The sequence below is a fragment of the Chelonoidis abingdonii genome, chromosome 3 (genome assembly GCF_003597395.2).
Source record: "Chelonoidis abingdonii isolate Lonesome George chromosome 3, CheloAbing_2.0, whole genome shotgun sequence".
Classification (NCBI taxonomy): domain Eukaryota; kingdom Metazoa; phylum Chordata; order Testudines; family Testudinidae; genus Chelonoidis; species Chelonoidis abingdonii.
The window spans coordinates 47,872,723-47,885,197 of NC_133771.1; the positions used below are offsets into that span (position 1 = coordinate 47,872,723).

Here is a 12,475-nt window from a genome sequence, read left to right on the forward strand (position 1 = left end):
GATGTTGGGGAGTGAGCGAAAATAAAATGCCATTTTCCCCCGCTCCACTGAAAGTTACTTTCACAAGCTTAGCTTATTTCCTTAGTCCTTCAGGAAGCCAGTTTACATTATTGCCTCCTCCCTTCTGCTCTACACTTACCCCTATGCAGTCAGAAATCAGTTTGTTTCAAAATTCCACCTAGATCAGTGGAATTCAATCCACCTCTTTATCTCCACCATGTTCCAGGGGCAGCGTGACTCTAGTTGGCTACCTACCAATCTGCTAATGGCAATCATCAAAGTGACTCTAGTGATGTGTGACAGTAAAAATGTGTATTTTGAAATGTTAAAGGGTTGTATCTTCATAAACAAACTACATTATAATATTTGGGACAATTAATTCTCAGAATCTTTTTTGGAACACGTGTTTCCTTACTACTTATGTGCTGTGCTGAACATATACCCCACACTGGTATCTTTTTCATTACTGAGGCATTTGCTTTTCCCTTGTATCACAGCATACAGTGTCAGATAATGACAGGACCAACCCTTCAATCCCTGTGCAGAAGGGATGGGACCTGATAACACCGAATAACATATTACCTTTGTTCAGCAAGTATAAGAAAAGATAGGTCATCTACTGTATTCTAAATTATCCCGCAAGCCTTGATTCTTATCCTCAATTATTTAAATATTATGAGGTTAGATTCTAATTCAAAAAATCCATCTCCGGGACAGATTATTTCTTTTTCAGACATATATCAATTATTTAGAGATTTCATTTATCAAGTGTGCCTTAAAGATGTCTTTCACTCAAAATGGATCATGAGAGAGGGCTTTATTTCAAAGAATACTGAGAAAACTGACTCAAAGCTACCTATAGTAGAAGTCTTTTTAAAGCTACTCTCAGGACTGTATTAATACAGTGTTTCCCCTGAATAGAAGGGATTTTTAAGATAGAGCCTTGAGTAGATAATCCTTTAAATAAAACCTTCTTCAGACTCAGCAACAATTGTTTGGTTTTCAGATATTCTAGAATCAAAATGGATAAGTCATTAATGCAAAACCTTGAGTTATAACTTTCTTAACTCTGGAGCCCCAAGCCAAAAAAGTCCTGCCCTGCACTACGCAACTGATCTTCAGCTCTCAAGAGGGAATCTTTATCATATATGCTCTACTGTTACATATAACTGTTTCTTACAAGTTAAAGTGCTGTTTGTTTCTGTGACTTCCTATTCTGATCTTCACAAACAGCATACAAATATAGGATCATATTTTGGTCTGAAATACTGAGAATGATTTTACATTATTTGGATTTAGCATTCAGGGATATGCTTTGCCATCCCCATTAAAACTATATCATTTGACTAACATCATATGGGTCTAAAACAACATTTCGAGAGGATTTACATACTTAGGAAAAACAAAACAATCCAGGAAACCCACCTAATCACACATTTCCAAGATGAAAATCGTGTATCAAAGAGTCATGCTAAAAAAACATTTACTTCTAGCTAGAAACCCATCGCTAGTTGTAAAATGGGAAATAAATGGTTTATCAGTTTGTGTGATTATTAAAATGGCAGAGCCCATCTGTCAACATACAATTTTGCAAAGCAAGCTCTGGAGCTCCCTCTTTCTTTTTAAAAGCCATCACAGACTTTTGAGTTCTAACTATATCAAAGTTTCATGGTAGTCAATCCTTTCAGTGTCATTTCCTGGGATCTTTAAGAAATAATATAATTATATGAGGAGCTGATGATAGTTGAAGCTCTGTCATGTGGAAAAGATTTTTTTGTACATGCTAAGGCTTTAGGAATGTATTGATAAGGAAAAATGTGCTAGAAAATGAAGCAAATTGCTCCCCCCCCAAACAAACAAACAAACAAAAAAAACCCAATCCCCTTCACTTCCTTTGCTCAACATAGGATTCTGAAAATTCATGTGATAAGACGACAATTTTTACGGAGTGTGGCTGGTACCGAACAGAGTATAGGCCTTCAGCCATTTGAAAAATAATTACACTAGTGGGTGAAGTGATTGATTTCTGTACAATCTAAACTGTAAAGTGCCTTGATTCTTCTAATAAAATATCCAGGATCAAAATCAGATTGTTCATCCATTCCCTTTCTGCTTTACTACTAGTTTAGCAATCACAGGAATTTTGGAGGGCAGTACTGTCAACACTGATCTCAATGAGATGCATACATTACACTCGCACTAATCTTACATGTATAAGGACAAATGAGCAGTTAAACATGTAAATATCTGACTTACACACTCAAATGCACTTAGCACCTTATTTACGCTCTCTGTTACACTTCACCTTGAAAATATTGTTCCTTCTGCTTAATATTTGAACGGAGGGTGAAGGATTTAAGCAGGAATGCTGTTTTTCATACTGTTAAACCAGCAGAACAGGATGACAAGCTTGGCTTGTTCTCTCCGTATTGCTGATAGCAATAATGCTGCAAAGTAAGATTATTATATGACTTGACCAGTGGCTGGTTTTAATTTTAAAAAATTGTACTTTTCAATTAATTTACAGCACTTGCATGCTATTTTTTTCAAGCATGTGAAAATTCAAAATATTGCACTGATCAAAAAAAGAGTCAGCTATATTTTGATACTCTATTAATATATTAAATTAATCTATTTGGGTACAGGCACTGAGTACCCATAAATCAGTTTCCTTTTATCTCTTCCACTGCTTTGGGGAAATCTAGCTGTCCATTCCAAAGGAAGGAGAGCAAAAATAAAAGGGATTGAAAAGTAGTGAAACTCATTAGTGTGTGGAGTTCTTTTTTCTCAGTAGTGAAGTAGTACTTGGGAAAGGCTGTAGATAAATGGCCTTGAAAATTTAAATTATCCATCTGTCCAGGTTCAACAAGAGCAACAACCCAGCACAAATTTCCCGATTGTGACTATCATACCATGACTGCATTTCCAAGGGATTAACCATGTGCTTCTTCAAACTGCCCACTTTTCAAACTGCCCACAAATACCCTATGGTATTTTGCATATGTGGTACCTTGTGAAAAGAAATAGTTTCCTCACCTCAGAGTGTGTTCAGCCACTGGGAGCATTCTGATCATGTAAAAAAAAATTTTTCTTAGTGATTTACTATGCTCAGTATCCTAATGGATGTAGAATTCTTTGAGAAGCTTAGCAGAGTCTCCATTTTGAGGGTTTATTTGATTTATGTATCTAAATAAAACAGATTGGTTTTCCCATTTATATCCAGGCACTTTACCAGTTACTCTACTTCCATTTTTGTGAAGGGTTTTGACATCTCAGAATTTGTTTTCAGTTTCATTCAGTTCGAATGAAACCCCAATATTTAAAGATTTTCAACGAAAGTTCTGTTTAAAAAAAATTCAGATTGATGGAAGCCTTTCATTTTTATTTAAAGTTTTAAATGATTTGTAATTATATATATTACAGCAGACAATAATTGAAAGAGCAGCAAAAGTAAAATACCAGTAACTTTACAATTCTGTGTTGAATGCCCTCACTAGCTGGGCAAAGAGGGGTATTCTGTGCCTCACTACGTAAACACATGCTTATTTTGCAACCACACTATCTTGTGTTGTGAGGAGCCCTGACATGTACAATGCTGAGATGTCACTGTTCCCACAGAACCCCACTGAAGCAGGGAGCATGCAGAGGGCAGGGTGACTAAGTTTAAATAAATATATTTTGCTCTTTTCATATTTTTTAAAATTAAATAATAAAAAGGAAACTGAAAAAGCACAATGTATTTAAAAATCTACAGATCCTGACCCCTGCAGTCTAGCATCATTCTCTAGCAGATTCCAGGGTAATTATGGTATCTCAGCATGGCATCTCCTTGGAAGTCACTTCAAAGCAGGAGCAGGGTAACAGCAACTAGACTGTAGGTCAGAACCTAGAAGAAAGGAAAAGACGAAGGATGTTCTGAATTCTCCTCTAAGCCTGGCTTTTGTGATTATTCAGCACTCACTGGTAGGATTAGAGATGGGCAAATTCATTTTCACCAATTTCAAGCCGATACCAACTTTGTGGGTTTGAAAGTTTGACTTGTATTCAAAGCACATTGGGTTTGTGTTCTGCTTTGGAGAGACTGTGATGAGAGGAAGAGAGAAAAAATTTGAATGGAAATCTAAACAGATACTTATAAATAAGGCACTTCAGCCATTAAGGCTTTAGAGAGTTTTCCTTTTACTAACGTATAGCAAAGGTTTTCCTTTATCTACACATTTTTTTGTTTAGAACACCCCCCCACAAAAAAAAAACAACCCCCTCCAATCCTACTGCATCCTTTGTCAAGTTATATAGAATCTTAGTGCTTCTTAAACAGGAGTCGTTTATTAAAGAAAGCAGCCACAGACACAAATCAAGAGGCTTCCACAGAGATTGGGTCCCAGTCTTATTCTCTTGCTTACCATGGACCACAGCTTGTCTGGAATGCTATACAACACACAGAGACATCTAGTGCCTCAATAACATACTGTAAGTAAATAGTGATGGGGAGACAATGGGTTTAAATTACATGCGGAAAAATTTTCATCTTAGTTACTGTTCTGAACTCTAAGAATAATCAGGCTCCAAATGACGACATTCACCTGGAGGTTCTCCCCTCTCTAATATCACTGGAATTTGGTGATCTGTCTATGCAGAACATCTTTAATGTTTCAAGATATGGTCACTTTCATTTGATGAAGCGTAGTACAGAGCTATTTTCTTTCCCAGATGATAACAGGGAAGTGCCAAGTAAGGAAACTTTCACACTGAAAAGCATGTTTTTATTTTCAGCCAATCTAACATCAGAACAATTTTTATTTATCTCTAGGCATTAGAAGAGCCAATTAAAACAGAAAAAGTGACTGAAGACACTACTTTGGACACACATTCGGAGGTAGGTAATCACAATAAATCTCTCCAGCCAGTGTTTCATTTGGACTCGCAAAGACAAAGCTAGTTCAGTTGTTGCTTTTACTTTTCCAGATGTGCTCCCCTGCCCAGCTCAGGCAAAAAACTGAAGAACTCTGTGCTACCATCGATCAAGTCTTACAGGATCCCTTGCCTATTGTAATATAGCACTAAAGTGGAATTTAAATGTTTTCTCTCTTTTCTGTCTTCTCTTGTTATTAACAAAGTCTGTGCCCTTTCGAATCCCATTTTTCAGCGCCGGTGTGAATCTTCTCCATCTTCCCTGCACACATCAATGGATTCAGACGTAGGCAAAGTAAGTGAGTAACTGTGGCCATAGATACAAAACCTGTAACAGTAGAAAGCTGCATATAATCTTAAAAGATGCAAGATCAATACAGATCCTCCCCCAAAAAGACACAGAAGAGAGAGGGAGGATAGAGCAGCTACAGCTCGTGAGCCACTTCCTCTCCACTGCAACATATCTACTTGGAGGCAGGAGTAGCTGCAGTGTATGAAGAAAGGGAATTTGTGCTTTGAAGGTCCAGTAGTCAGGGAAGAATCCAGCGATACGTGGCCTTCCAGAAAGCAGGACGTCTGAGTGAATGGCCAAGCAGCTTGTTACTGAACCCAGCCATAGGTGCTGAGTACCCCACTCCTCTAGTCACTTACTGCTGAGCCTCAGCAAGCTTTCTACACTCCCTCAACCCAGACGATATAGAGAGGGCATGTAGATGGGCAATGAGGAAAAACTAGAGACATGGACAGACTTACTTGTTAGGAGAAGTCATAAAGATTGTAACTGTTCAGTTCAGAGGGGAGAGACTGAACTTTTAGGTCCACTTGAACCAGATTATTTGTATTTGAGAGGAAGTTGGCAGTACAGGTATTCCTTCTGTAGGGTTGCTGGAGCCTCCTCAGGCCGTCCCTGATGCTTCATCTTCTTGTTCCTTTGATGTAGCAGTGTATGTGGCAAAGGGGAGGGAACTTATTGGGTTATTACAACAATCTGTAACCAACTAATGCCCCTTTTTGCTCTATGACTGCAGAGGTGTTAACAGGCCACTTCAGTCTGAATGGTCCCATAGAATATGTATAACTACTTTTGCTAAACAATCTGTTCAATCATGTATTTAGCTGTGACACTCTCAGTATCTTTCCCAGACCTGAAGCAGAGCTCTGTGGTGCTCAAAAGCTTGTCTCTCACTAATAGAAACTGGTCCAATTACCTCACCCCACTTGAATCTCTAACATCCTGGGACTGACATGGCTACAACAAAGCTGCATACAATTATTGGCCTTGGTCAAGGCAGTTTTGGTGGAGTGGAGAGAGCAAGAGCAGACTGGAGGATGAAGAAGAGGACATCTTGGCAGTGGGTCCAAAGCCCATTGATGCCAATAGGTCCACTATGAATGGACAATACTTACTGTTGCTCTGCACATTATCTGGTCATTTACATTAGTGCAAAGTGGGGGTAAAACATTACCTTACTGGAATGGGAGTATTCTATACCCACTCCGTATTGACTTTTCACTGGTGTAAGTGATTTCACGAGTAGCAGGGTAGTGGTGAAGTGAGTCATAGGCCTCATAAGAGAAAGAGGATTAGGAGGAGGGAAATGGGACAGTAGTTAGAGAAGCAGGTGGGATTAAAGGAAGGGTTTTTTTTTTCCATTTTTTTTGATACAGGGATACTTGTACATGCCTGTAGCCTGATTCCTCGGTGCCTGCTCCTTGTGTAGTTATTTACACTGAGTAAAGTGGCTGCAAAATGTTACTATAGGTGAATGAGATTTCTGCTGTGATAGTTATTTATACCACTTTATACAGGTGTATATAATTACACCAGGTGCAAGACAGTGGAGAATTGGACCCCGAAGGAAAGAAGCCAGAGTAAAGAGTAATGATGATGGAAATAGAAGGAGTGGAAGGAGAGATACAACAGATATCTTAGTTTAAGTGCCTTAGAAATGCCATGGATTAGACAGACAGCAGAAGACAATTAGATGAAAGAAGACGGTTCTTGCTGGATAATAGCACAGAATTGAAGATAATTCCAATCCATTTCCTATGCAAATAGAAATGAAATCCTATTTGGGGATTGGATATGTCCCCTTCTGTCTGTTAACAGATTCATTCTGAGAGTTCCCAGAGATTATATTAGGGAGACCAAATAGCAAGTGTGAAAAATTGGGATGTGGTATGGGATGGTGTAATAGGTGCATATATAAGAGAAAGCCCCAAATATTGGGACTGTCCCTATAAAATTGGGACATGTGATTGCTACCTGGGATTCTTTCAACCCGAAGCTCTTGGTAACTTTTACTCCGTGTGAGAAGGTGTCAGGAAATAAATCAGGGGAGACACGGCTGTCCGACCGATGGATGGCTGGCACAGACAGGATGACACAAGAGTGCTTTCACTTAAAGCTAAACTTTACTTAGTCTCAAGCACTTACACACGTCCGCAACAAGTTAGTAAAACACTCCCAACCCTTGATAATTACCAAAGCTGAGTGTGGCTTTCAAGTGACACAGTGGCAGGCTTCCAGTGGCCAAACCTTCCGTCTGCTGGTGGTGACCGCAAGATGCATCCAGAGGGAGAGACCAGTCCTGAAGAGTCTCCCCTACCTCAAACTTTCCCCCCTTATTTATACATTAGAAATAGAATGACGTGTCCCTTAAAGAAACCTTGTTAAGTAACCAGTTTCAATGATCAAGCCAGAGGCTCCTTCTGATTATTGATTAACCAAGTGTGGGTTTTTCCAGAGTTTGCAGCCTTGAGACCCCAATAGACATTCCTGGGGCACATCCTGCTCTTCTAAAATGTATTAGCAACTTCAACACAATTCTTATCAGGAAGGACGCAGGGTTAAGCTGCCCTTTCTCTGGCATCGAAAACCCTGTCCCCTCCTGCCTTCGTCAAGCTGAGATTGCTGAATGGCCAGTTTACTGCTTGCTGACTAGACTGCCTTTAACTATAAGCCATACTGGTTTCAAGCACTTTACTGGTTTGCCAAAGTCTCCCCATACATGGTCACCCTAGATTACGTGGTCACAATAGCAAGGGCAACTATAACACTGTGAGGTCAAATGCTGGAGTCGCATCTTTGACACATAATAATATAATACAGTAACTTCTCATTTAACTTTGTCCCATTTAACGTTGTTTCAATGTTATGTCCCAGCTCAGTTAGGGAACATGCTCATTTAAAGTTGTGCAATGCTCCCTTATAACGTCGTTTGGCTGCCTGCTTGTAAGATTCTGTGGAAGACCAGCAACTTTACAAGGGAGCATTGCACAAGTTCCACTTCTCTGCCTCCTCCCCCTCCCTCCCAGCGCTTCCCCAAACAGCTCTTTGGCGGCGCTTAGGACTTTCTGGGAGGGAGGGGCAGGAGCAGGGAAGCACCCTGTCTCCACTCCTCCCACTCCCACCTAGAAAATCCTAAGCGCCTAAACAGCTGTTCGGTGGCGCTTAGGACTTTGGGGTGGGGAGGGATGTGGCGTGCTCCAGAGAGGAGGTGGAGTGGGGGTGGGAAGAAGTGGGCCTGGAGTGGAGCAGGGACAGGAAGAGGCGGGCATGGAGCATTCCCGGCAAAATCCGAGCCTGTTCTCTGCTGCAAAGGTGCTTCCTAGCGTCCTTGCCTGCAGCGGGCTGTGCCTGTGTGGGGTAAGCCAGGGGCACTTCCCAACCACAGTTCAGTACAGTACTGTACAGTATACAGTATAATGCCTTTTGTCTTCCCCTCAAAAATGTCCTTGGAACTTAACCCCCCTGCATTTACATTAAATCTTATGGGACAATTGGATTTGTTTAACATTGTTTCACTTAAAGTTGTATTTTTCAGAAACATAACTACAATGTTAAATGAGGAGTTACTGTAAGTCAAACAATTACTCAACACTGAGAGCTAAACATTAATGAATCACATCTCACCTCTCTGATGAATGTTTCATGATGGTTGCAGAGTGATGGTTTCTTAGACTTTTAGCAGTTAATATCTTGTTACAAAGTTAAAAGTTCATGGAATTGTCAGATTACTGTTGGTTGCATGTTATATCAATTTATCTTGTGTACAGATGTCTGCAACACTGCAGAGAGCAGCTGGACGGGAAACCAGATATGTAAGTCCCTGTATAATTACTCTGCGTTTTAGCTACAGAAATGTCTTATTTTGTAGGATTAAGCATCCTTCTTGCAATAATAGCTGGGTCTGCCTAAGGGAAGGGAGTAAATCCATCTAGGACCTGAAACGTTCTTTACAGCGGTAGGGGAAGTGAGTAGTTCAAGGCTTTGGAAATGAGACTTGGCACTTCTCACCACTATTTCAATTCCACCTCAAACCTTACCGTCCAGTGGCTCTTCAGTGTGGTGTGAGCTGGTGATCTCAGTCTAATTCTTTTGTAGACAATGGTCCATATCACCCAAATACATATTTCAAATTGTGCCTTGGTTGCCATCTACAGTTGCACAGATTAGGGTGAAAAGATGCCCAAACCTCTCTTTCCTCATGCACCTCTGTAGAGGAATGGTCCCCAAAGTCTGCTTGAAGTTAAGCCTGCAGAGGGGCAGATCACCCCAAGGATGGGCATGGAGGACCAAAGAAAGTGTGAACCCTGGCTGCATACACAGGGTTAACATGTGTGATGTTTTTTAAAAGATGAAGCAAAAGCCATTCTGGCTTGCGCCCCTCCAGAACTCCCAACAGTGCTGTGCCAACCTGAGGCAAAATGTCTCACCAGGAGCACTTGCTGGGCATGACATTCCTAATCTCTCATATTGAAAAACCTCAATTTAGTCCTGAATGGGCACCAAATATCCTGTCACCGCTAGAACTGGTCCCCACAGAATGGGGCTAAGAAGCATTTTTTTGAAGAAAATAGGACAGTTGTTAGAGAGGCTGGGGAAACTGAGGGAAGGAGTTTTGTTTTTTCTGTTAAGTTAGGGGATACACAGCATGCTTGCAGGCAGGCCTAATTCTCCTCTGATGATAATTGCACTTCCACTGCCTCATGCTGTTCTTGTCTTACATGTACTGTGACTGGAAAAGTTGACTCTTTGCTATCCTCCCTCTGGCACCTTAAATACACACACGTGTGCACTCACACACACAATTAGTTATCTTAAGTCATTTGTTTTATTCATTATTCAACATATTAAACTCAATTAACATGTTTATTCTCCTTAGGATAGGCAGTTAAGGAAGGTACCTTTTTTTACTTATGACCCATTTTTTCATGTGCTGACATATGTCTGCTCATTATTCACCAGTCTATCTTTCTACTCAATCACAGATTAGGTGCAGTACAGGCAAAAACAATAGAGATTTTCCAGTTTGTTCCCAGCATACTGCTTGATCAATACAATTTTGTTTCCTGTGAGCAAGTAGCTACAGAAGTGATTTTTTTCTATTGCATGCAGTTATGTATTTTTTTATTGCATACTATGGAATGTGAATTTTGCATGACACAGTGTGCTAGTTTGTGCTAAATAGAAAGGTGATTTTCATTTTTAGGTGAAATGGGAAAACAAGCTGACGTTGTATCTTGAAGATGATAATGCATATTGCTCACCATTCCAGTGTAATTCTTATAATCTCTGAACTGTGCCTGAAACGTTTCTTTAAGTAGAATTATCCTTACAAGACAGACAGTGACTAGAACTTCTGTCTGAGATACTATTTTTGGAGCTTAGCCCTGTGTGGCTCAACAGGGTAGGGTTACAGTCAGGTTCATTTTCTTTGATCTTTACAAATGCACTGACATTTTAAAGTCTCACATCAACTCAGATATATATGTCTTCTTGCCCGTGTTTAATTTTTTATATTTTGTTCCCAAATGTGAAATTGTTGGAGTTGTTTATTTGTGGGGTTTGGGGAGCAAGTGAATACCCTAAGCTAACGCACATGAAAGTCCTCAGATGGCTGCTCCTCAAGAGTGCAGAAGGCCAAGACTGCTGCCACCTGCAGGGCTTCCCCAGAAGACAGAAGAACTACTTCCTCAAGGGAATCTATCAGGGGTTGAGGAGGCTTTAGGCCTGGAGAAATACCAGCAAAATCCTGTGTATCTTGAGCAGGGATCAGCAACCTTTGGCTTGCAGCCTGCTAGGGTGAGCACCCTGGCAGGCCAGGCCAATTTGTTTATCTGCCATGTCCACAGGTTCGGCTGATCGTGGTTCCCACTGGCCGTGGTTCACCGCTCCAAGTCAATGGGGGCTGCAGGAAGCAGTGCTGGCTGAGGGATGTGCTGGCTGCTGCTTCCCGCCGCCCCCATTGGCCTGGAGCAGTGAACCGTGGCCAGTGGGAACCATGACTGGCCGAACCTGCAGACGCGACATGTAAACAAACCGGCCTGACCCTCCAGGGTGCTTACCCTGGCAAGTCACGTGCCAAAGGTTGCTGATCCCTGATTTAGAGGCTTAGTTTCCTGTATATTCAACCCCCAAATATTAGGTGTCCAGGGAAGTCCCCAAATTCCTTTTTGTCTGGACCCCCCTATGATCACTTATCCTGCAGGCTGCTCTAACTTAAACTCTGAGTCCATGGCCTCCAAGGAACCATGGGGGCAGCTGGGAATAACCAGGTCATGCTACACTAATAGACCACCAATAACAGGGTTTGTGGAAAGAGCCAGTTCTGAACCATTACCACAGCTCTATACCACCCAAGGAATCACAATTTATTGGGGCTATTCTCTGGTAGCTTGCTTTGGCTGTTTTCTGCCACATAAAGGGGCTAAAAAACAACATACAATTAGGTCCCAGGGTTCAATTTTGAACTAGTAAGAAAGCCGTGTCTTTTCCTAATGAATTCAAAAGTTAGGATCTTCTGTGATGGACCTGCTGAGACTGAATTTGCCATTCATTGTAAGGACATATATTGTATTAATATCAAACTGTGAGTTCATTCAGTATGCTCACTACCTCATGACTAGTGATCTTGTTTGGAGCAATGATTTTTTAATATAATTTTTTTTTTATAAGGAAGTTGCGCTATGTTTGTTTTATCTGAAATAGCTATTCATTTGTTCAACTGAAATTCAATTTACTTTGAAAGATTAGCATGGTATTTTGACAATATAATTATCATTATTTATATGCATAATTTCTGTTATTGGCTGCTTGTTGAGAAGCTGTCTTAAATGTGCCATTGGTTACAGAAGAAAAATAGATGATTTTTGCATACTAATTTGTTTGTTAGTTAATCAGACACAGCAAAAGCTTTCATCCTGCTAAGCCACTTTACATATTTTCTTTACATTATATTAGTGTATATATACACAGAATTATTGTAATCTACCTCTTGGCAACAGTCTGTACAGATTGTTTGGATCATAGCTTGATATTTTCTCAAGAGTGTTTAAAAATGAAAGGGCTGAATTTTCAATACCAGTATTCCTCCTTGTGTAGCACTTGATACCCATTTAGCACTCACTTTCCACAGATGTAAATGACTTCACAAAGTACATGGCAGTGGAAACTCAGGCCTGAAAGTGCTGTGGCTGGTCTCATGCAGGCATAAGAAGGTGGGAGAAGGAACTAGGAGCGTTCCTTCGTTGTGTCAAGTGCAGGAACTAGCAACAATGT

At 40.6% G+C, this 12,475-nt stretch overlaps 1 protein-coding gene across 7 annotated transcripts in view; it reads left to right on the plus strand.

The window, feature by feature from the left end:
* MLIP (muscular LMNA interacting protein) overlaps window positions 1–12,475 on the plus strand; it is a 185,403-nt gene that overhangs the window by 103,263 nt on the left and 69,665 nt on the right. For all 7 annotated transcript variants that reach the window (XR_012655492.1, XR_012655490.1, XR_012655491.1 and 4 more), the window contains 4 exons: window positions 4,811–4,876; window positions 4,966–5,049; window positions 5,147–5,206; window positions 8,971–9,015. Coding sequence is in view for 4 of the 7 variants with exons in the window: in XM_075063723.1 (XP_074919824.1) it covers window positions 4,811–4,876; window positions 4,966–5,049; window positions 5,147–5,206; window positions 8,971–9,015 (255 nt within the window). In the remaining 3 variants the exon portion in view is untranslated. The remainder of the gene's footprint in view (window positions 1–4,810; window positions 4,877–4,965; window positions 5,050–5,146; window positions 5,207–8,970; window positions 9,016–12,475) is intronic.